Source organism: Neoarius graeffei, chromosome 26, assembly GCF_027579695.1.
Source record: "Neoarius graeffei isolate fNeoGra1 chromosome 26, fNeoGra1.pri, whole genome shotgun sequence".
In the NCBI taxonomy this organism is placed as follows: Eukaryota; Metazoa; Chordata; class Actinopteri; order Siluriformes; family Ariidae; genus Neoarius; species Neoarius graeffei.
The window spans coordinates 38,317,873-38,343,579 of NC_083594.1; the positions used below are offsets into that span (position 1 = coordinate 38,317,873).

At 41.2% G+C, this 25,707-nt stretch overlaps 1 protein-coding gene across 6 annotated transcripts in view; it reads left to right on the forward strand.

The window, feature by feature from the left end:
• The window catches only part of plekha6 (pleckstrin homology domain containing, family A member 6), a 182,183-nt gene that overhangs the window by 112,101 nt on the left and 44,375 nt on the right, over positions 1-25,707 (forward strand). For 4 of the 6 annotated variants that reach the window (XM_060910803.1, XM_060910804.1, XM_060910807.1 and 1 more), the window contains 7 exons: positions 9,981-10,174; positions 10,360-10,809; positions 12,128-12,638; positions 14,702-14,788; positions 15,372-15,425; positions 21,078-21,146; positions 21,315-21,395. In XM_060910803.1, the coding sequence (XP_060766786.1) occupies positions 9,981-10,174; positions 10,360-10,809; positions 12,128-12,638; positions 14,702-14,788; positions 15,372-15,425; positions 21,078-21,146; positions 21,315-21,395 (1,446 nt within the window). The remainder of the gene's footprint in view (positions 1-9,980; positions 10,175-10,359; positions 10,810-12,127; positions 12,639-14,701; positions 14,789-15,371; positions 15,426-21,077; positions 21,147-21,314; positions 21,396-25,707) is intronic. The other 2 variants (XM_060910806.1, XM_060910805.1) reach the window with 2 other exon arrangements.

Consider the following 25,707-nt stretch of genomic DNA (forward strand, 5'->3'; position numbering starts at 1 on the left):
CTGATATTTATTAGTTTGGTCCTGCGTTTCCTTTCCTTCGCAACATAACGTCTTTTCTTCTCACTTTCCATTACTGTATTCGGTCCTTCACGTTTCATTCGGACACTCACATCCTCCATTTTTCTTTCCTGTTTCGAATTTGTATCCCACAATGCCTTGCACAAACAGGGAAAGCCCACCACGTGATGCATGATGTAGTATCTTGTATTGTATCATGTTGAAGCAGGAAAAAATAGTGGAGAATTTAGGGCCACGTGGCCCTAAATTCATTAATTGTTCTATTTAAAAAAAAAAAATCATAAATTTGGAAGTCTGTGATTCGAATTCAGTGGCTTTTGGTCCACTAAACAAAAATAACTGGGTGTCAGGGAAAATTCTTCTTATGACCTAAACTTGAAAAGTCTGAACGGCAGTCTACCTTTAAGAAGAACAAACATAAAGCTGTGAAGCCATGACATTTAAGCAGAACAATATCTCAAAGTGTAAAATGTCACATTTAAGTCCCAAATTCCAAGCCCTAATACCTTTCAACTGTCAAAGGAGTGTTTGGTAATTCCCAAAGTGACAGGTGTGTGTATGAACAAGAAGTTTTGAAGTATCAAAAGGACTTGGTTTGTTGATTATGAAAAGATTTTTCACCAATCCGAATAAATGAATTCTGACTGCAGATTCTGTATGATACAGATATGTACAGTGGTGCTTGAAAGTTTGTGAACCCTTTAGAATTTTCTATATTTCTGCATAAATTTGACCAAAAACATAATCAGATTTTCACACAAGTCCTAAAAGTAGATAAAGAGAACCCAGTTAAACAAATGAGACAAAAATATTATACTTGGTCACATCATAATGTATTTGCTTTTTGAGTTCTGTCTATGAGTGGAGTGAGGATTTACCATAACATGCAGCATGTGACTCTAGCCAACATATTCAGCTTTTTAGATTAAATACATTGCATTACATTAATGGCATTTAGCAGACGCTCTTATCCAGCATACCCAGAACAGCTTGGATTTAGATTGCTCAAGGGCACTTCAGCCATTCCCGCTGGCCCAGAGAATCGAAACGGCGACCTTTTGATCTCGAAGCTGCTTCTCTAACCATTAGACCACGGCTTTCCTTTTAATTGCATTTCTTTTGTCTTAAGTTTTACAAGTCCATCCCTCCCCTGAGATTTTTCCCACCAACCAGTCAGGTATTCTCCATAAATTCCTGCCAACCTGGGAGGTTGAAGGCTATCTTTCAAACTGCTGCTCATTCTGTGTTAACGCACTTGAAGGAAAGTGCTGTCTACCCCCTTGCACATACATAAGCTCACAGATGCCCAAGATTGGCAAGTGCTGACAAGTGATTGACAGGGGAGAAAGAGAATGCCATCCCTCCCACCCAGAAAACACTGCCAATTTTGCTCTCTTGAATTCTAAAGATGGATGTGACCTCTGGATGATGAGAGGTTCTCTTGTGGCACTTGTTGTCCAAGTATGATTATTAAACAGACAGAGAGAAAAGGCATTTGTGAGCATTTCATAATTGTTTGACAGTCAGGATCCAGGACATTCTTCTTGCTGAAAATAACAAAATGCACACATTATCCATTGGCATGATCCCTTAGCTCATCTTCTTCTATTACCAAGTTAATTGTTTGGTAATAACACAAGAAATAAAGGACCATTTTATTGCACCCAGAGAACACCAACCAACATAGGCACAACTAACACGTGCAGAACACATTCTGGTCGTGAAAGTAATTAGGCACAGCATTTACATGACTATTGTTCATTTGTGTAATGGATTATTAAAAATTTACCCATCTTGTTCATTCAGATATATATATATTTTTTTTTTGCATGAGCTATTTTTTTTCAATTGAGCTGTCAGTCTAGTTATTAGCAGATTATTAGGCTGCATGTAAACAGAGCCAGTGTGACAAGGAAGACTGACTCTCTAGATCAGGGGGTCATCAACTGGTGGACACTGGTCTGGATCCGGATGAGAGCCCAGCAAAGTAATTTGGGATGGGACCAAGCACAAAATAAACACTGCAGCAGAACCAATTAACATTTAACCCCCCCCAAAAAAACTGGTTATAGTTCAGGTGGCACGGTGGTGTCGTGGTTAGCACTGTTGCCTCACAGCAAGAAGGTTTTGGGTTTGAGTCCAGTGGCCAACGAAGGCCTTTCTGTGTGGAGTTTGCATGTTCTCCCAGTGTCTGTGTGGGTTTCCTCTGGGTGCTTTGGTTTCCCCTACAGTCCAAAGACATGCAGGTTAGGCTAATTGGTGGCTCTAAATTGACCATAGGTGTGAATGTGAATGGTTGTTTGTCTCTGTGTCAGCCCTGTGATGATCTGGCGACTTGTCCAGGGTGTACCCCACCTCATGCCCATAGTCAGCTGGGATAGGCTCCAGTTTGCCCGCAACCCTGCACAGGATAAGTGGTTACGGATAATGGATGGATGGATGGATGGATGGATGGAGTTCAGAGTCTCTAGTTTTCTAAACACAAATCATTGTGCTTCTGTAGCAGGTCCTCTGTTTTGGCCAGGAACATACAGCTCACAGGAACACAGCTCACTGAGAAAGGCTAATGGATTCATATTAGTAGTTTACATCATGTTAGTGCCTTTGTAAGCAGGGCATTATGTGTAGCTTGTCTTTCAAAAATATTAGTCGAAGTTGAGCCAACCGATTGATTGGATGACTGGACTTTTGTTTCAGTCCCTATGGCTGAAGTAGTTCTTCTTTGTCCCATAGCCAGCAAGGGCACCACTGATGACATTTAAACAGTCCATCATTGGTGTGTCTAGGGCATTTAAACTTGGCGGAGCCCATCCCTCTCCAAGCTTGATCAATGGGCAATTTAGAGTAGCCAGTTAACCTAAGCTGCATGTCTTTGGACTGTAGGGGAAACCGGAGCACCCGGAGGAAACCCACGCAGACACGGGGAGAACATGCAAACTCCACACAGAAAGGCCCCTGTTGGCCACTGGGCTTGAACCCAGAACCTTCTTGCTGTGAGGCGACAGTACTAACCACTACACCATCATACCGCCATGGCTGAAGTTACCTGCAGATTATTTCACAACAGCAATGAATGTGCACAGTGAACTGCAGGCCACATACTGTCTGAATTCAGTCAGCTTCATCATATTCTGTACTGAAAGTATAAGTGGTGTTATTTTAGGTCTTGCTAAGTCATCTAGAGTGTAGCCAAACCACTTATTATGCAGCAGTACAGGAGTGCAATTACTTGGGTGACACTCAAAGTTCCTCGCTCACTTCATTGGTCTTTGGCATACGTTCATGTTCTATATAACTGCTAAGGCCACATTCCGGTAGTGTAATTATAGCAGTTTGTGATTCATTGTGTATATTGCTGACAATCCCTCAAATGACTAACCATAGATGTTTTGATTGAGATTAATGAGATGAAATTTCAATAGTAGGCATGATTAAGTAAAATCAGGGGTTTAGTTTTGTGTTTCAGATTTCCTGATTAACTGGGTGCCATAAAGCCATGGCATTATAAGTGGCACACACCCACACAACATTGGAACAATAGGCTGGTTTCATTTATGCACATGGAATCCTCTGGAAAATATGTTTTGGAGTTATGAAACTGTTTCAGTTTGGTACAGATCTATAATCAGGTTGAGAAGATATGGATGAGTCTTGAGCTTCTATGGAAGAAATGTTCTGGCTATGAAGAAAAGATTGGTTTATTAGAAAAAAAACCCACTGCTACAGAACACAGATGTTGGTGTATGGTGATGAATTCTTGGTTATACAGTAGCTAAAGGAACATGGACTTTTGCCACATCAATACACGTTACATGCCCTCAGTAAAGGTAATGTTTACCCAGTGATGAGTTACTCATGTGATGAGTTCATGTCATGGACACTTATCTGATCTAAAGATTTCAAACTAATGTTAGATGATGAAAATCTTTGTAAATATTGCTGGGTTTCAGTCACTTGATTTTTCTTAGCAGTTTTACTGGAAGTGAAATAGCTGGTGGTCTAAACAGCTGCTGTAGTGCAAACAACTAGTAATAACTTATCAGAGTATGCTTGTAATCTAGAAGCCACTGCTCACTTTAGATATATTCAGAAGATTGCTATGTGCAATGGAATAGACCCCAATAGTCTGGGAAAGAAGGATTTGTCATATGATCTTGAAAACTACCCTTCAGTTGAGTTCCCCGACATCTCAAAATATCTGGTGTTGCAGACATCCTTCCTTCTACACCGCAAAACAGATGAACGCATGGAAGAGTATGGAGGCTTACAATTTTTTTGTATGTCGCTGGGTAAAGGATCTCGGTATCAAGTCACCGCTGAATGAATCCTGTATTGTTTTTGCCTGTGTAAATAGATTTTTTTAAGCTTTTCATTTGCATCTTTACAATGAAGGGCTGCAAGCTGAAGTGCAAACAAACAACAGTTCGTTTGATTCTCACTTATGTTGGCTCTGATCTCTGAGGTAAATCATTCACAAAGATCATCAGAAACCCCTTTAAAGACCTGGATTTTAGTTAAACAAGATGGAGAAGTGATCACGGCGCATTGAAACTGTATGGCTGGGTAAGAATTTTGTCACGACCTTCATTCATATGGACTTTGTGAGGAGTATACAAAGAAACAGCTGGGGACTTTAGCACTTACAGTAGTGACTAAAAAAAGTACCGCAAAATAACGACACATAGCAAGAAAAGTACTTGGAAAACACTAAGGACATAGCTGAGATGGATATACACAGAGCCGGTTCAGACCTCCATGGGGCCCTAGGCAAAATTCTGCTAAGGGGCCCTCTTAACTGAACCCCAGAATGTTCAACAGTCGCACCTGACACCCAGTGCTTCCACTCATCCCCCCTTTAAACATATTGCACTAGTGTCGCCACCTGTTGGTGTAACTCCAAATAAATACAGACCAAATCAGACCAAATCAAATCAAACTAAATGTGTAACAAATTACTCACCATTAAAAATGTCCCTTTCTGCACTTTCTGGATGCAAAATCATCAATAATGTCGTCATATGATATTTGCTTCCCCACATCATGGTTGATGCTCATGATGACTAAACCACTCAGATGTTCCTGGGACATGGAAGATCTCAGATAGTTTTTGATCATTTTTAACTTGCTGAAGCTCCTCTCAGCTGAGGCAACTGTCACAGGCAGAGTAACAGCAATTCTCAGGGCTATCGAAAGGTTAGGATAGAGTTCCTCCAGATTTTTCTCAAAGGAAAGAAAGCAGCTCAAAGGCAGTCATATTAGCTGATGGTAGGTCAGGTAAATTCTTGATTTCGTTTGCCAGATCAACTCCACTGATGTCACAGTCTTGGTTGAAGGTCAGAGTTTTCTCAAGTTCCATACACTGAGCCTTTAAGGAGTCACTGGACATCTGACATGCAGTGCTGAAGTTCAGCACTACTCCATATTTAGTCTTCACCTCAGAGCATTTTTTAAGGATTTTCCACTAGGAGACCAACTGGTCTGGGCAATACAATCACAGGCCCCAGAGTCCATGCGGCTGCACCGCTGCGGCATATTCTGTGATGCAAAGTGGTTCACCAATCACCATGCAGACAAACACACTAGAGTGACTACACAGCTATCAAGAGCAATTACCAAGCAGAAATGTTATGTCAAAGACACTCAAAGTTACACAGTAATGACATCGGATTCTGACATCAGCCATCTCAGTAACCAAATTTTAGTTTTGTTTTTCTTAACCAACATGATCTTGTGTGTATATCTTATAACATAGATCTTCGTTTTCCTTGTTAAATGTATACTTACATGGTACTTGGTTAATTAATTGCAACTGATTGAACCAAATGATAAGACATAACTTGGTTTAAAATTTGGTCTCCCAGTGAAGCTGGTTTGGCATTGACTAGGAGACCAAATCTGGCCACTTGGAGACCATTTGGTCTCCCAGTAACTATGTTAAAAAATGCTCTGCTTCACCTGGTTCAGAGTTTCAAATCGTTCATCAATGGATGCTATTGTGGAGTCAACCACAATGTTGAAGAAGTAAAATATAGATAAGGCTACTATTAATTCAGCTCCATCAAATTGGCTGCACTTGTTTTACCTTCAGATACTGTACTTAAAATGTAGGTGATTTAGATTATTATTTAGCCTATTTAGCACCATTGTCATAATATTTCACGAGTTTTATTTATTCACTAATATATCTGCATCTATATTTGCCTGTGGGCTATCCAAGCAAACAAAATTCAATCTTAGTAAATATTTATCCATTACTTTCCATTTTGTATAAGTGAAGGTGTAACTACACTCAGAACGATTGATATAACACTTAAATTGTAGAAGCCAGCAAGACGCACACGGAGACCGTCCGGGGTTCACCCAGGGCTCACCGCCCTGTTATGTAGGTCAAACACCGACTAGCCCTGTCCCTCCCACCCAGAGAGGAGAGTTACCTGACTGCTGTTCCCGCTGTTCATTTTCATGCAGTTTCTTTTTCCTTTTTTCACTCCCCGAGGGATAACTCCGCTTCATCTTGCTAGGTTGATGAACATGCACTGGGAATCTGACGTGCGCGAGCAGTGCAACGGACGGTCACGTCGTCACGTTTTTGTTTTTTTTTCCCCACAGGGCCTCTATGAGTTTGCGGGGCCCTACACAACGTGCGTAGTGTGCGTATTGGGTGAACCGGTACTGGATATACAAACCTTTCACCAAGTGATCACTGCAAACTCGAGCATGCTTTCACTTGGCTCCCTTCGATTTCAGTGAGACGTTCAAAAGCCACCTTTCTCGACGTCTTGAAATCCTGTGTTCATTCACCCTTTTTTTATTAGTTCACAGGGAACTCTTTAGGAACTTTTATCAGTTTCATGGTTTGATTGATTCAAACAACCTAAAACAACACAAGTATACGGCATTTTTCATGCGAGCAATGCACCTTCTTTATACAAACGCTTTGTCAACTGAGCTTTGGTAGACCACCAGCTAAAGTTTTGAATAACTAATGAGGTGGATGTGACATCACATGAAACTCAGCAATACAGTAGAGTATATGCTTATAAAATAGGTGTTTTCCATGTGGCATTTGTTTAAAGTAACTCTGTTGCCCCCAAGTGCTGCACACTCTGAACTGCAATATACTGTGTGTGTGTGTGTGTGTGTGTGTGTGTGTGTGTGTGTGTGTGTGTGTGTGTGTGTGTGCATGCGCGTGCATGTATTTAATCTAAACTTTGTGCTTTCACCGAATTACATTTATTACATGTATTATTATAACTTTAACTCACAGTAGCTTCATGTTTTTAAATATGCACTTTTATAACAAGAACTTGTTTTGTAAAACACTCCACTATAATAATGTCACAAATCTATTCATTAGGGGTGAGCAATATGGCAAAAAATATTATATCTTGATACAATGCATGATATATTGGTTTCTTAACAAATTCCCAGGAAAACATTTATCTAAAAATAAACCAAATCCCTTTGATGACACTTAAAAAATATATCTTGATGTTTTAAATCAGTTTTAAACATTCAGAACAGGAGATATTCAAATATTTAAAATCAGATGTTTCGAGAAATTTTAATTGTTGAGTTCTAAGTTCTTTAAAATAAGTTATCCACAAGATACCACAGTATCTCAAAAAGTGTGTTGGGATATTATAATCATCATATCGCCGAGTCCTGCATAATACAACGTACTAACTGCCTTTTCTTTCAGGATATTAACCCTCATGTTTTGTTCATGTTTAGATGCTCAGCTGATCCAGACGACCTTTCTTTTCATTTTAAAACAATTAACTTTAAAATGTACTTTGGAATCCTGCCCACATCTTCATCTCATATGATAGCAGTATACACAATATTTTATGGAAACATACACAAAACCATATTGCATTAATACAGCCACCTAACCTTGCTAGGTGACCACTAGCTGACCTTCATGTCTGACCCTGTTGTCCTCACCCAGTCTCTTCCCTCCTTTTTCCTCCACCCAAACCCTGACGAGCCCTGACGAGCCATTGTGCCTGTTTAGAGATGAACTCTCTCTCGTAGGTATGTGTGTGTGTGTCCTCTTTTATCCATAACCCTATGCATGACCAAACCACATTTAGAGCTATTTGCAGGATGCTTAAAACATTCTGGATGCAGTGCATGCCATCTTAATTAAGTGCATGTCAAAATGTACAGTCATGTGAAAAAGAAAGTACGCCCTCTTTCAACTCTAGGTTTTAAGTGTCAAGACATAATAAAAAATCATCTGGTCCTTACCAGGTCTTAAAATTAGACAAATACAACCAATAACCAATAACACATGACATATTCACCCTGTCATTATTTATTTAACACAAAGTAAGCCAAAAATGCAGTATCAGTGTGTGAAACATTAAGTACACCCTTACTGCTTCCATAGAAATTATGAAGGCAATTAGCAGCTAGGTGTTGCTGATCAAATGAATTTGATTTATTGATCATCAGTAAGTGTAGCCACCTCTTAAAAAGCAGAAGTTTTGGCAGTTTGCTGGTCTGGAGCACTCAGGTGTATGTTAACACAATGTCAAGGAGGAAAGACATCAGCAATGATCTTAGAGAATCAATTGTTGCTGCAGATTATTCAGAAGTGGAAAACATTCAAGACAGTTGCCAATCTTCCCAGGAGTGGACGTCCCAGCAAATTTACTCCAAGGTCAGACTGTGCAATGCTCAGAGAAAATGCAAAAAACCCAAGAACTACATCTAGGACTCTACAGGCCACAGTTAGCATGTTAAATGTTAAAGTTCATGACAGTACAATTAGAAAAAGACTCCGCAAGTATGGCTTGTTTGGAAGGGTTGCCAGAAGAAAGCCTCTTCTATCTAAAAAGAACATTGCAGCATGGCTTAGGTTTGCAAAGATGCATCTGAACAAGCCACAAGCCTTCTGGAACAATGTCCTTTGAACAGATGAGACCAAAGTGGAAATGTTTGGCCATAATGCACAGCACCATGTTTGGCAAAAACCAAACACAGCATAACAGCACAAACACCCCATACCAACCATCAAGGTGAAGGGGTGATGATTTGGGCTTGTTTTGCAGCCACAGGGCCTGGGCACCTTGCAATCAACCATGAACTCCTCTGTATACCAAAGTATTCTAGAGGCAAATGTGAGGCCATCTGTCCAACAGCTCAAGCTTGGCTGCAATTGGGTCATGCAACAGGACAATGATCCCAAGCACATCAGCAAATCTATAGCAGAATGGCTGAAAAAGAAAAGAATTAAGGTGTTGGAATGGCCAGATCAAAGTCCAGACCTCAACCCAACTGAAAGGCCAGACCTTAAGAAAGCTGTGCATAAACAAATGTCCTCGAACATGAATGAACTGAAGTAATGTTGTAAAGAAGAGCGGGCTAAAATTCCTCCACAGCGATGTGAGAGACTGATAAAATCATACAGAAAACAACTGCCTCAAGTTATTGCTGCAAAAAGTGGTTCTACAGGCTATTGGATCACGGGGTGCACTTACTTTTTCAGACATGGATTCTGCATTTTCACTTAATTTTTTGTTAAATAAATAATGACACAGTGGAATCTGTTGTGTGTTGCTTTACACCTGAGGTTAGAGTTGCATAATTTTAGGACCTGGTAAGGATCAGATGATTTTTTTTTTGTTATGTCTTGATTGGTAAAACTATGTAACTGGAAGAGGGTGTACTTTCTTTTTCACATGACTGTATATTAGTTTGTGTATGTTTTTAACCAGTACTGTATATAGTGTTACATGCTATACAGACAGAACACAATTTTCACTGTACTGTAATTCAAGAGATTTATAATCAAGGCTACATATTGCATATTTTCACAATGTCTTTTCATATAACATGCATGGCCTTTATCAGGTCTGACTCACACGCTTTTATTTTTTGCATGTATGTGTTTATGGTGTGGACAAAAGAGACTGAAGGTTGTGTGTAATAATCTCTTTTTTTCTGTCTTTCAGGTGTGGTTTGAGGTAGAGGAAGAAGACATGGAGGGGGAAAAGGAGGACGCTAAAGGCGGTATTGCATTCTGTTTGCAGGCAGAACACGCTGGAACTCGTACATACTACTTCAGCACTGACAGTTTGGAGGATAGGGAGGAGTGGGTCCAAGCCATGAGTGAGGCAGCCAAGGTCCACATTTCACCCCCTACTAGGTACACACACAAATGCACACATGCAGGCATGCAATCATTATGCTCATGTGTATACTGCAGTTTTCTTGAATATCTCATATAAACAATTGAATTATGAAGAAATCCAATTTTAAAAATTATCAATTATCTGATTGCATTCAGCATGTAAAATGCTTATTAGTGTTATCAATATTGACTTTCTGTAGAAAAACCTCAGAGCCCGTCCCTACAGACGAGCAGAACCATGTACCAGTGACACAAGCACCACAGACCAGTTCTTGTCCAAAAGATGAGGACTCAAGGACTGAGCAACACGAGCCTGAGAAACGTGGAGTAAATGGGATAGAAAGAAGAGCGATACCGGCTCTCACCACACTAGTGTCGAAGGATATGGACAGCCGGCTTGGAGAGAGGGAATGCCCACCTCCTCACCATCCTAATGGATGGGGCAACTATGGTTCAGGTTACCCTTCCCAGGAGAACATAAGAGAGGTGCATGAGGTGCAGCCCGAGCCCCAAGAGAACATGGTGCTGCGGAGGGGCTTTGTGCCCAGGACAGGACCTGAGAGGATGGCACAGAGGAAGAGCTCCATGACACAGCTGCAGCAGTGGGTGAACCAGCGGCGCGGCATGACGCCTCAGGAGGAGCTGCAGAGGTATGAAAGCACAATAGGGGTATGATTATAATATTCTACTTAAAGATAGACTGTGTTTCAGATTTTTCAAGTGTAGGTCATAAAAATAATTTTCCCTGACATACAGTTATTTTTATTTAGTGGACCGAATGCTACTGAATTAGAATCACAGACTTCCAATTTTATTCTTTTTTTAAAAAAAATAGAACAATTAATGAATTTATGGCCACGTGGCCCTAAATTCGTTGCTATTTTTTCCTGCTTCACCATGATGCAATACAAGATACTACGTTATGCATCACGTGGTGGGCTTTCCCCATTCACGCAAGGCATTTTGGGATACAAATTTGAAACAGGAGAGAAAAATGGAGGATGTGAGTGTCCAAATGAAACGTGAAAGACCGAATACAGTAATGGAAAGCGAGAAGAAAAGACGTTATGTTGCGAAGGAAAGGAAACTCAGGACCAAACGAATAAATATCAGCGGTCAGCGAGCAGCTCGGTGTGATCAGCTGTTTGTTTAGTGACAGAATGATGTAACTGTCAGTGCACAGTCAAAGGTAAACTTGTAGATGGCAGTAATGCAACACTGTGGATGCCAGCTGCCATAAAACCCAAAAGAAAAAGAAGGTAAACCTGCGCATGCGCACATGGACTTCCTCTGTCTGCTTGACTGTGAAGGGAGCGATTTCATGCACATTATTTGCTCAGGAATCCCCTCAAATTAAATAACTTCCCAGCCACAAAATGGCCTGAGTTTTTTTTAGATATTACAGAAATAAACATATATCACAATGACCAAATTTCAAAGGGAACTAAATTTCACCGATTTTATGACATTGAAAGGCCATCTAGCTTTAACGTATGTCATATTGGGTGGCATACTCACTCTCTCCTGTCAATCACAGCAACACTAGCCAATCAGGGACATCTGTGAGGCCTTCATGTATGCACAAGAGGGGAGATAGCATTTTCTGTGTGTGCTGTGCTGTCTTGTGATATAGCATTACCTGCAGTTCAAAAAGACACAGCTGGCTAGCTTCACGTTTTGGAAAAATCCTTCACCCTCCCTGATTGGTCACTGTTGTATGATGGGGGAGAGCTGACTGGTGGGTGGGAATTGGTAGGTGACCAAACTGGGGAGAAAAATTGGGAAAATAAAAAAAAAGTTACCGTTTTATCCAGCTGTCATTGAATGAGACTAGCTCTACCTCAGGAACCCAAATACTATCTATATAACGTATCATTAACATAGCACATGCCTGCTCAGGGAAGAATCCTGAATGAGATTTGATGGGATGACCTCTGTGCTGTTCTGCTGTTACATCTTTCCCTACAGTCCATCACGGTATTACATGATGAATCGAGGCATTTCAGCAGACTACTATGGCAATTATGGTGCCCCTCCGTACCCTGAGGAGTACTCCCTGTACCCTCCAGGAATCCGGCCTGATAGCATCTGCTCCATGTCAGCTGCCTACGACAGGATGCCACCCCGCTGGACAGCAGAGGAAAAGCGGCGTTCACTGAGGGATACTGCTCTCTTTGGGCCTCCCCGTGAGCCCCAGTGGATGATGGGGCCTCCTGGACCACACCCCGCCTATTACACCCAGCTAGAGTCAACCCAGGGGACCATGAGACGTTTGTCACTGCAGCCACGCTCACGCTCTGTGCCACGCTCGCCTTCATCATCATCAGGAGGTGCCTACTCACCCGGGCCACCGAATTTCATCTCACCAGCACGCTCACCCAGTGTCCGGTTCGACAGAATGCCCATGCGGCTCCGAGATGAGGGAGTTTATGCTGATCCATCGGTCTATGGCATGCGAAGATCTCTCAGTTCCCCGAAGGTAAATCTGAGTCATAAATATAACTGCATTTCCACCAGGGTTTAAGAAGCTCAAGGGCTTATCCTTTATGCCTAATTGAGTCTCACATTGTTTGAGATACTTAAAATGGTAGATAGAAAATGAACCTTAGCCTGCATTTCATACAAACTTCAATTAATGTGAGATCTTTATTTGCAGTCCTGGCTGTGAAGAAATATACAAGAATTATGTTATTATATATACAGTGTCTTGCAAAAGTATTCATCCCCCTTTGTGTTTGCTCTGTTTTGTTGCATTGCAAGCTGGAATTAAAATGAATTTTTGGGGGGTTAGCACCATTTGATTTACACAACATGCCTACCACTTTAAAGGGGAAAATTGTTGTTTTATTGTGACACAAACAATAATTAAGATGAAAAAACAGAAATCTGAAGTGTGCAAAGGTATTCATCCCTTTTAGTATGAAACCCCTAAATAAGAGCTGGCCCAACCAATTCACTTCATAACTGATTAAGCTCCACCTGTGTGTAGTCAAAGTGTCACATGATCTGTCACATGATGTCTGTATAAATCAACCTGTTCTGGAAGGACCCTGACTCTGCAACACTACTAAGCAAACAACATGAAAACCAAGCAGCCTCCAAACAGGTCAGAGACAAAGTTGTGGAGAAGTACAGATCAGGGTTGGGTTATAAAAAAATATCCCAAACTTTGAATATCCCAGGGGGCACCATTAAATCCATTATAGCAAAATGGAAAGAATATGGCACCACTACAAACCTGACAAGAGAAGGCCGCCCACCAAAACTCACAGACCAGGCAAGGAGGGCATTAATCAGAGATGCAAAAAAAACCACTAAACATAACACTGAAGGAGCTGCAAAGATCCACAGCGGAGATGGGAGTATCTATCCACAGGACCACTTTAAGCCATACACTTCACAGAGTGGGGCTTTATGGAAGAGTGGCCAGAAAAAAGCCATTGCTTAAGAAAACACATTTGGAGTTTGCCCAACAGCATGTGGCAGACTCCCCAAACAAATGAAAGAAGATTATCTGGTCAGGTGAGACTAAAATTGATCCTTTTGGCCATCATGGGAAATGCCATGTGTGGCACAAACCCAATGCCCTGAGAACACCATTCCTCCAGTGAAGCATAGTGGTGGCAGCATCATGCTGTGGGGATATTTTTCATCTGCAGGGATAGGAAAGCTGGTCAGGACTGAAGGAAAGATGGATGGTACTAAGTACAGGGCAATTCTAGAGGAAAACCTGTTTGAGTCAGCCAGAGGTTTGAGACTGGGACAAAGGTTCACATTCCAGCAGGACAATGACCCTAAACATACTGCTAAAGCTACACTGGAGTGGTTTAAAGAGAAACATTTAAATGTCTTGGAATGACCTCGTCAAAGCCCAGACCTCAATCCAATGGAGAATCTGTGGCATAACTTGAAGATTGCTATACGCCAACACAACCCATCTAACTTAAAGGAGTTGGAGCAGTTTTGCCTTGAGGAATGGGCAAAAATCCCAGTGGTGAGATGTGCTAAGCTCATACAGACATACCCCAAGAGACTTACAGCTGTAATTGCAGCAAAACGTGGTTCTACAATGTATTGACTTTGGGGGCAGCGGAATACTTATGCACACTCAAGATTTCTGTTTTTATTTCATCTTAATTATTTTTTGTGTCACAATAAAACAACAATTTGCACCTTTAAAGTGGTAGGCATGTTGTGTAAATCAAATGGTGTGAACCCCCCAAAAATCAATTTTAAGTCCAACTTGTAATGCGTCAAAACAGGACAAACACCAAGGGGGATGAATACTTTTGCAAGACACTGTACTGTATTTTATGATTATGCAGTGAACTATAGTGGTATAGGAGAAAAGTCTCTGAAACTATGTAAATATTTGACAGGATTTCGACAATTTTTTTTTAGTTTTCCTTAGTTTCTTGGAGTTTCAAGTTTATAAAACATATCCAGATATCTTAACTTAGTGACAGATGATTCTAGGAATCGTTTAGTCATATTATATTTCATGGTTAAAACCTATCCGTTTTCCTGATCTATTTCTTTTAGTATGATTTTCCTGGGGATCGACGCTCTCTCACCCAAAATGTTTACCATTACAACTACCCAGCCTCCCCCTCTGTACATGGTAAAATGGTAGGTTCCAGTAATTCTGATCACTTTTCTAGTCATGCTTAATGTTGCCATAGACACATCCCTAGCTTTTTGTGTTCTAAATTGCACAAACCTGTTTGATTGGCTATGCTGCTGGTGTGCTCGAGTGACAACTGATATTGTGTACGTGTTTGTATGTTTGTACATATTTGTGTCTTGATATTTTTTGTGGTATTGCTGCTTTGTCTTAAATACGATCTGTTCCTTTCTCTGCTCCTGTCTCTCTCAATGTGGGTCTGTCTGTCCATCCTTGGCATCATCTTTGTCTCTCTGAATGTGTTTATATGTTTTTCCCTCTGGTGTGTGTGTGTATGTCTATATTCTATTTGTGGTTTTGTCTGAATTAATTTATGGTCTTCTCTCTACTTCCTTTCTGTCTCGTATATCTATGTATTTCTCTGTATCTGACTGTCTCTGTGTTGGTTTCTGTCCCCTATGTTCCATGTCTCTCTGTCCCTATGTATATGTGCGGCTTTGCTGCTATGGCCACACTGCGTGCTGCTTCTGTGTATGACTCACCTGCTGCTGCTGCTGCTGTTTCTGCTGCTGCTGCTACTTACTTCAGGATGACATTTTAGACATGCAGCTTCAGAGGAACTTGGATTACCTCGATCAGCAGGTATGCTTAACCCAGCACAGCCAATACAGAATGTCTCAACTGCTTTTACAGCACTGCTCTGAACACTGACACTGCTATAAGCTTAAATGTACTAATGTAGAAGATAACATGGTGTGAATATTTTACACTGCCATACACCCTGTTTCACTCAAACTCCCACATTCACTGTCTTACCACATCGTTTCAACGACTCTTTCTCTTTATGTTACTGCCCGTTTATTATTTCAAAAAGGTAAAGTGTATCCTATGAGAAACAAGTCTAAATACATTTCTTCTGACAGTCGTGCAGAAATTTTGTGAGAAAGTGTTTTGGCACTATGTCAGCAATACAGTGTAGAAACGGCAATTACTGGTAATATCTTGGAAATATTGACAACTTTTATTCTGTTAGAGGAGAATATTAATTGTTGGTATTTGATATTCTGCAGAAAATTGGAGTTGAATATATTGTCGGACAATATTAAAGTGAAACTATTTTCTTTGCTCATTATGTGTCTCTTTACAATAAAGCAATAAAACTAACCAGCTAATGATCCCCTTTGACAAAACGGAAATGAAGAAATGAAAGGAATTGTATTTGTATAATGATGTTTCTTTATGCTCGGAAAATTCCTGGAGCACTTGCTAAATATATATCTATGGATAGGAAGAGTTTAGATTATTACTCTGAAATTTTTGTGTGTGTAGCCTAGTCCTTTTTTAATATAGGACATATTAGAGACAAGTCATAGAAACGTTATGCTTAAACAAGGTTTTATTATGATACATAATGAAATCGGGCGTCTGTAGTAATCTTGATTGATTCACATAGAGCCAGTGATAAAATGCAGAAATTGGAAAACCTTAACCTCATATCTTTAATGAAAGCTAATTATTTTGACCACTTGTTATAAGGTTTGTGTAGGTCACATGGAGATTAAAGATAGAGTATCAGTCAAAAGTTTGAACACACCTTTTAATTCAACTTTTTTTTTTCTTGATTCTTATTCATTAAAAGACACTTCATGTCTTAAAGTAATGATGGATGTCGTTTCTCTTTACTTAGTCGAGTCAGAATACAGAAAAACCTACCGTATGAATGAGTTGGTGTGTCCAAACTTTTAACTGGTACTGTATATACTGTATATAGGCTGTTCATGTGCTAGAAACTCAGAAACTTAGCTAAATCCCCCACAAGTGTCTCTACTCTGGTAATTTAATAGCATCTATATTTTGTTATTCTGCCTGAAATTATTTTTTGCAAAAGATATAACAGAATCTTTATTAACATGACAATTGAGAAGGGATATAATATGATATTCAGCGGTAGCCAGATGTAAGTGCAAGGAGGTGTTTATTAACAGGCGTGATATTTGCAAAAACAAAACGTGAGACAAGGTCAGAGTAACAAAACACAAACTAAACCAAAAGTAAACAGAAAGCAGAGTCATAAAGTAGAGTTATTAACCAGAGTCATAAACGTGGCTAGAAACAAACGTGACCGTGATAATGGAGAACTTGTGCTAATACTTTGCAAAGTCTCTTTGTACACAGCGTCCTTATATGAGCGTGCTGATTGTGCTCCAAAACAGCAACAGGTGTGTCCCCTAATCAATCGTCCCAGGGCGAGTGCAATGCGCTCTGTGTTGGTGGACGCAAGCAGCCGCTCAAGGTGCGCCAGCAGTGAGCATGCGATGGCGGGACATTTATATATATTATTACACACACACACACACACATACACAATACTGTGCAAAAGTCTTAGGCACATGCAGTGAAATGCTGTAGAGCAAAGATGTCTTCACAAATAATTAAATTAAATATTTCTACATTTAAAAAAATATTAAGATCGGTAAGCAGTAATGCATGAAAAAATGTGTGTGTGTGTATATATATATATATATATATATATATATATATATATATATATATATATATATATATAAATAAAATTATTCACCTAAGGCTTCATCTCAGTTATTATTCACTGGTATTCACTGAGCCTGAGGCAGATGGTTGTTTTAGTATAAATACACAGGTAATTATTTTAAAAAATTGTATTAAAAAATAATGTTTCAAACTTCAAAAAAGGCATCCAAATGTAATGTGTGCAGACTTGCGTCACTTTTCCATGCCAATTCACATAAAATACTTTGTTTTGAAAAAGATCAAATAAATAACAATTCCACCTGACCTTTGAAAAGTTTTAGACCAAACTTCGTAGCATCTTTAGTGCTTTTAGGAACAGCATTTTCCTTCATAATTTGTAATTCTTCCTCACTTACGGTGACAGAGTGATTGACCACCATTTTGCTGAGTCGCTCGAGGTGATTATGGAGAAATAGTCAGAATTTCTCGACCAATCAGCGCACGCGATTTTTTGTCATCACCTGTGTATTTATACTATCTATCTCTCTCTCATATAGTTCCTGGGGCTATTTCTCAGACATGGAAATGCACTGACATTGTGGATATTTGGATTTGTGCGACTAAAATCCCATAAATGCACAGATAATAATTTAGTAACTCCACCCCTGTAAAACTAACCCCAACTAAACAGGGCTTTAGCTTTAATTATCGGAAATATTGTGACATCTATATTTAATTGCAAAACATGGCACATTAAAAGGGCGGTGATTTTAACTTGCATTATGCGTTTCCAGTCCATAGAAACCTAGCTATTGTTTAAAGTAAAATAATAGTAATGTGGATACGTAAATGAGAAACTCACATCTCATCTCATTATCTGTAGCCGCTTTATCCTGTTCTACAGGGTTGCAGGCAAGCTGAAGCCTATCCCAGCTGACTACAAGTGAAAGGCGGGGTACACCCTGGACAAGTCGCCAGGTTATCACAGGGCTGACACATAGACACAGATGACCATTCACACTCACATTCACACCTACGGTCAATTTAGAGCCACCAGTTAACCTAACCTGCATGTCTTTGGACTGTGGGGGAAACCGGAGTACCCGGAGGAAACCCATGCGGGCAACATGCAAACTCTGCACAGAAAGGCCCTCGCCGGCCACAGGGCTCGAACCCGGACCTTCTTGCTGTGAAGCGACAGCGCTAACCACTACACCACCGTGCCGCCCAGAAACTCGCATTAAAAAAAAATTTAATTGTGCTATATGGAATGTGGCTTCCCTAACTGACTGGTAATGAGCAATAAAAAAAACCTCAGCAAATGATGGTGTGTTTTCTCTCAGGCAATGGAGGGAGATTACCTAATGGGGATGGTAACCCGAATGGTTGATCGTTCCACCCCCAGAGCAAAGTTTTTCTCACAAGTAAGAGAAATTAGAGTGGCTTCACGAGGCAGGCTTCAGTTTCATATTCCTAATAGATCTACCACTGGGATTCATTTCAGCCTCTCACTGCTACTTTCAGGCACAAATAAATCCTTAGCTGGTATGAGTTTAGCAAAAGCCAACACCAAGCCTGCCTCTCTGCCCAAACTCGGCATGCTGGATATTCAGTGGTGTTATAGAAACTTCTATTGCGCTTCATTTAGATTGTAATTTTTCCTTTATTGCTCCTATTAGGGCAGATTTCAGTGTCCCTTGTTGTTTTTATGTTGTTAAAGTCCCTTTTGTTTGCTCACATTTTTGTGTATGCAGTTCATTTTTGATGCCCATATCTTTTGTGTCACATTCTCCATTTTAAGAGCATTGTGTCCCTTGTTTACTTGTCCTGTGTATGAGTCATATGTGTCATGTCTCTTTCACCGTGTGTCAGATAACACTAAGACCATCTACTGTATTATGTTTCCACACACTCATCATTATCACAGCATATGAGAATGGATTGTGCTGCTGCATAAAGTGTATTATTTTTCCATAGGTATCAGAATGTTAGTGCTTGAGCACTACACTCTCTTGCAAAAGTATTCAAAAGTGTTTGTCCTGTTTGTTGCATTATGCCTAAATAAGAGCTGGTCCAACCAATTCATTTCATAAGTCATATAATTAGTTGATTAAGATCCACCTGTGTGCAATCAAAGTGTCTGTATAAATCAACCTGTTCTGGAAGGACCCTGACTCTGCAACACTATTAAGCAAGCAACATGAAAACCAAGGAGCCTCCAGACAGGTCACAGACAAAGTTGTGGAGAAGTATAGATCAGGGTTGGGTGATTAAAAAAAAAAAAACCTCCCAAACTTTGAATATCCCAGGGAGCACCATTAAATACATTATAGCAAAATGGAAAGAATATGGCATCACTACAAATCTGACGAGAGAAGGCTGCCCACCAAAACTCACAGACCGGGCAAGGACTGTTATGCAACAAAGACACCGAAAGAGCTGTAAAGACGCACAGCTGAGATGGGAGTATCTGTCCATAGGACCACTTTAAGCCGTACACTCCACAGAGCAGGGCTTTATGGAAGAGTGGCCAGAAAAAGTAACTGCTGAAGAAAACACATTTGGAGTTTGCCCAACAGCATGTGGCAGACTCCTCAAACACATGGAAAAAGATTCTCTGGTCAAATGAGACTAAAATTGAACTTTTTGGCCATCATGGGAAATGCCATTGTAGACAATTTCCAGATGTGGGTGGAGCACAGAAGTACGGCAGGCGGTTGTTTGCTTCTGAGTTATTATTTTTTTTTATTTCTGCTTTTCAGCACAAACACTCAAACACACACTCGTACACACAGACTATTATCAAGTTCTTGGTGCCGATCTCCCCTCCTCTCTCTCCATTTATAGGGCGCCGTCACTGTAAGAGACACACAAACACACGTTAATTGACAACAGGTGTAACGATACAACCACTCACCTTCCCTGACTCCGCACTCCATTCACAGATCAACGCTCGGCCATGCCCCCGCTGCCACAGCCATGTGTGGTGCAAACCCAACACCCTGAGAACACCATTCCTACAGTGAAGCATGGTGGTGACAGCATTATGCTGTGGGGATGTTTTTGATCTGCAGGGACAGGAAAGCTGGTCAGGACTGAAGGAAGGATGGATGGCACTAAATACAGGGCAATTCTGGAGGAAAACCTGTTTGAGTCAGCCAGAGGTTTGAGACTGGGATGAAGGTTCATGTTCCAGCAGGACAATGACCCTAAACATACTGCTAAAGCTACACTGGAGTGGTTTAAAGGGAAACATTTAAATGTCTTGGAATGGCCTAGTCAAAGCCCAGACCTCAATCCAATGGAGAATCTGTGGCATAACTTGAAGATTGCTGTACACCAATGCAACCCATCTAACTTGAAGGAGTTGGAGCAGTTTCGCCTTGAGGAATGGGCAAAAATCCCAGTGGCTAAATGTGCTAAGCTAATAGAGACATACCTCAAGAGACTTGCAGCTGTAATTGCAGCAAAAGACTTTGGGGGGTGAATACCTATTGCACATTCCAGATTTCTGTGGGTTTTTTTCCTCTTAATTATTGTTTGTGTGACAATAAAACAACAGTTTTCACCTGTAAAGTTGTAGGCATGTTGTGTAAATCAAGTGGTGCTACCCCCCAAAAAAAAAAAATTTAAATAAATTTAAAAAATCAATTTTAATTCTAGCTTGTAATGCGACAAAACAGGACAAACATGAAGGGAGATAAATACTTTTGCAAGACACTATAAGTGCTGGGTCTGGTGAATTTGTTGGAAGAAGCACTCAAAAATCAATTCCACTTACACCTTCCTGACCTCTGCTTTTAGGTGCCTCCTGTGCATGACATTTACAGGGACCTGCATCCCACGCTGAAGCTCAATGAAATTGAGACCAGTGTAAGACTTGATTTTCATCTGTATGCAAATCAAGTTCAAAAATATAAACATGCAATTTTGTTTCTAAATTGTGAAGGCTACTTTTATTCTCCCCCCTCCCAAGTATTTTCATAAATTGAATTTTTGTACCATATTTGTATATGACATGCATTATTTTTCTGCATATAGAAACTGCTGAATCGCTTGCTTGAGCAGAGCAGGCTTCTGAAGGAGCAGGAAGCTGTAATACATCGGCTACGAATGGACAAGGTATTTTGAGTTTTTACTCTTTTGTGGGACATTAAAGGAAAAGTCCACCCTTGAACAAATTAAATATGCATCGATGGCAGAAAGAGAACAGTCAGTTCATGAAGTTGATGTGTTGGAAGTAGGAAAAATAGGCAAGCGTAAGGATCTGAGCAACTTTGACAAGGGCCAAATTGTGATGGCTAGATGACTGGTTCTGAGCATCTCCAAACTGGCACAGCTTGTGGGGTGTTCCTGATATACAGTGGTTAGTACCTACTGAAAGTGGTCCAAAGAAGACAAACTGGTGAACTGGTGACACGGTCATGGCAGGAGCACCTCCAGAAATTTTTCAAAGGGGTGGCCAGATGGGGGCAACTGAAAATCTTGGGGTGGCACACCAAAACCAAAAGCCATAACAGAATTTCAGGAATTCTATTATGCCGTTGTCATATATAGACCATTTGAAAACGATGGCAATATGAGAGTTAGGGAATTGCAAACAGATATTCTTCAGTTTCTTATTTTACAGTTAATATTACTATTTACGTGATGTGCAAAGACTAATACCAGAACAGTTAACATTTTGAGTTCCACAATAATCCTGTTTTAATGTGTTATGTGTCTATACATACATGTTAACATTTACTGGAATCAAGCCTTCTCAAGTTCAAAATCACCACACAGCGGCCATGGCCGTAGCCAGCTATGAGGCCACCGAGGTCCGGACCTCGGTAATTTTTAAGAGCTGAAAATACATTTGTACGCTAAATATTCAACTGGATAAAAAAATAAAGAATAACATTAAAACGTCTCCATAAAAAGTGCATTGTTAATTATGTTAAACGTTGATTCTGTCTTCTGTGTCTGTTTCGTGCGCGCGGCTCTGAGACCAAGAACACAAAACCAAATGAGCGCGCGACTCGGGGGAGGAACGCAGTGCAGGAGACACAGGGTTTTCATGGTAACCATCAGCGCACTTTCATCAAGCTGTTAAGTTTACATTTTCAAAGCAGCGCAGTTTTGTCCTCATTGCTTGGGCCAGATCAAACCATTAAACAAGCTTAAATTATTCTTACTCTTGCCACATACATAATTTTTTGTTTTCAAACCTGATGATATTCAGTTCAAATACCATTAAAAGTAATTTCAGGAATAGATCTCTTGTGTGGCATGTAATTCACCCCTCTCATTTAAATAAGTCGAACATTTTTCGGCGCGCGCTTTGCGCATCACGGACCTCTGTGATTTTAAAATGCTGCCTATGGCCCTGACAGTGGCCTCCAATTATTAAAAATACAGCTTTATTTGATTGCTGTGTTTTTTTCTAAGCAAAAATATATGCCCAACAATGAAAAATAAACCAATAAACATCATCATGGCCAATGCACATTTTACTATAGCCTACTCACTACCTGGGGCGGCATGGTGATGTAGTGGTTGGCACTGTTGCCTCACAGCAAGAAGGTTCTGGGTTCGAGCCCAGCGGTTGCAGAAACTCCTTTCTGTGTGGAGTTTGCATGTTCTCCTCATGTCTATTACCCCTTTTCCACCAAATCAGTTCCAAGGCTGGTTCGGGGCCAGTGCTGGTGCTGGTTCACAACTCGTTCAACTTGCGAGCCAGCTGAGAACCAGTTTGCTTTTCCATAGCTCGTGGTGCTAAGCGGAGCCACGTCAGTACGTCGCTGTATACGTCAGTTACGTCGCTGTATACGTCAGTTACGGCGCTATGTTTACATAAACCTTGGCGTGAATATCAAAGCAAAAATAACACGGAAGAAGCAGCAGCGGCAACAACAACAACAATAATGGATGCCTTCGCGTTTGTACAGCTGTTGCTTCTCGTCGCTTAAAAATGGCGATCTTTCGCGGTCTTGTTATTGTTGTTGGTCTTAACAACTCCGCCCCCCCCACTGACATAAGCGGTTCTTTCCTCTGGCCCAGCAGAGAGTTGGTGCTAGCCTGGAACTGTTTTTTCTGGCCCCAGAGCCAATTCTTTGTCGGTGGAAACAGAAAACCCGGTTCCAAACTAAGCACTGGCCCTGAACCAGCCCTGGAACTGCTTTGGTGGAAAAGGGGCATATGTGGGTTTCCTCTGGGTGCTCCGGTTTCCCCCACAGTCTAAAGACATGCAGGTTAGGCTAAATGGTGGCTCTAAATTGTCCGTGAGCGTGACTGGTTGAGAGGAGAAAACCTCTATAATAATCCATCCAGTAGAAGGCAATGGGAAACCATTACTGTAATGTTCCTTATGCCGCTTTTCCACTACAAACGCGGCTGAGTCGGGCTGAGCCGTGCCGTGCTGAATTGGGCTGAGTCGAGCTGAGCGGGGCTGTTGGAGTTGCATTTCGACTACAACCGCGCTGAACCGTGCTGGCTGGAAGTGGGTGGACACATTGGGTGGAATTAGCGAAAGTGGGTGGACGTCACGTGATGTCGTTAAGCAGCGCAAACAGTGACATCAGTGAGCTTTTAAGCGGTAGTCTCACGACCTGAATAGTAAACAATAAACATGGAGTCGTTAGTGTTGCTGGTCTTGGTGCTGTGGCTTGTTGTCATCGACAACGCCAACAGATACTGGCAAGAGTGTATAGGTGAGGTGAGGCACATAAGGCTTCAGAAATTCTCGTAATTCGTAATTATTATTCTTCCGGGTTTACGGTTTTTACAGATCCCAGCGTGCTCGCGGGGCGTGTGTGGGCATGTGAGGACACTCCTCCTCACCAATCAGTGCACAGGGGAGTGTCTGCTCACGCCCCCAGCCTCACTCGGCTCGCTTTGGCTCGCTTCAGCCCCACTCCAAAACGGTGCGAGTTTTAGGGGCTAAGCAGGGCTGAAGCGAGCCGAGTCGTGCTGTTCTTTGGTAGTCGAAACGCGAGCCGTGTCAGGCTGAAGTGAGCTGAAGCGAGCTGAAGTGAGCTGAAAAAGGGTAGTGGAAAAGGGCCATTAGAGACTTTGATGGCTGAAGCTGTCAGAGTGGCCACGTCACTGTAGTGATATGCCAAAATGGATGGATGGATAGACTCACAACCTATCCTTGCTTTATCAAGCCATATTCTTTTTAAGACAGCTTTATTCACCTATTGCTGTGTCTTTTGGAAAACACATCAACAAAATCAAGATTTATGGCTCTAGCCCTTCTTGACTCTTCACTTAACACCCCCAAATTGCTCAGTCACTCGTGACTCATTGTATTTCTCAAGACAGACTTGATTAACTTTAGCACAGAAAAACTGCACTCACATGATTCAGTGCTCACAGGTCATGAAAATCCTCCTCGCTGTTCCTCTGCTGCTGCTCCCCTGTCGGCTGCGTCTCACCTGGATTAACTTTCTTCTTAAAGTAAGAAGTGTCTGTGGACTTTCTCTTCCCTGTCTGCAAATTTACATAGCACAGCACACTGACTAAACATGGCTAGTAAGATAACGCTATACCACCCTACCAACTAACATTAGTTAGCTATCCCTCAGCTAATTAGTTAGCTGGGTAACTTAATTCGACAACATCAGAAACACTGCAGCTGGTCAAGCCAGCCGCCAGAGTTTTCTGAATACATGCCCCCCTTCTGTTACTTATTGTATGACTTGCTACCCATTAGCAGTCTAGTGGTCTATCAACTCCACAGTGACCAGAGACACGGGCTGAGCTCAGCTGCTGCTGTCCATGAGTGTCAGTGAATGAGTGCACCTGCAGCAGCAGGCCAGGTGGAGGGGGATCGGAGAGTGACTGACAGAGAGCCAAAAGCGGCTTTGCATTTGAACGCATCATTGAAGCTTGCTCTTTTCTCTTATCAAAGGCTCAAATGTTTAGTCACTTCCATACAGCGGATCAGGCGGCAACTGTCTGGCTCAAGGACGTCACTAAATAAATAAATATTATGCGACTGGTTTGGCCAGGGGGAGGGGAGTGGCAGTGGGGGCCAGCAAATTTACAAGGGTGGCCGTGCCTCCTCCCAAACCCTAGTGGGTGTCGAAGGCTCATTGATTCACTTGGAGCATGAAGGCTTGCCCATATTGTCCAATTCAAGCTATAAGCTGAAGTCAATCATGATCACTAACAGGAAGTTAAGAGGCCTTAGCCTCAGCATGTTAAGATATTTTGAAACTTTCAGCACCATTGAATTAATCATCTATGTGGGCATATGTAATTGTGTGACCCTGTATGTATAATTTTGTCCCTGCGTTGATTTCAGAAAACCCAAAATAAATTAAAAGTTGCTCCCCAAATTCTTTATTCGCATGGAGCACGAAGGCTTGCCCATATTGTCCAATTCCACAGAAGAGCTACTTTAGCACAAACTGCTGAAAAAGTTCATGCTGGCTAAAACAGAAAGGTA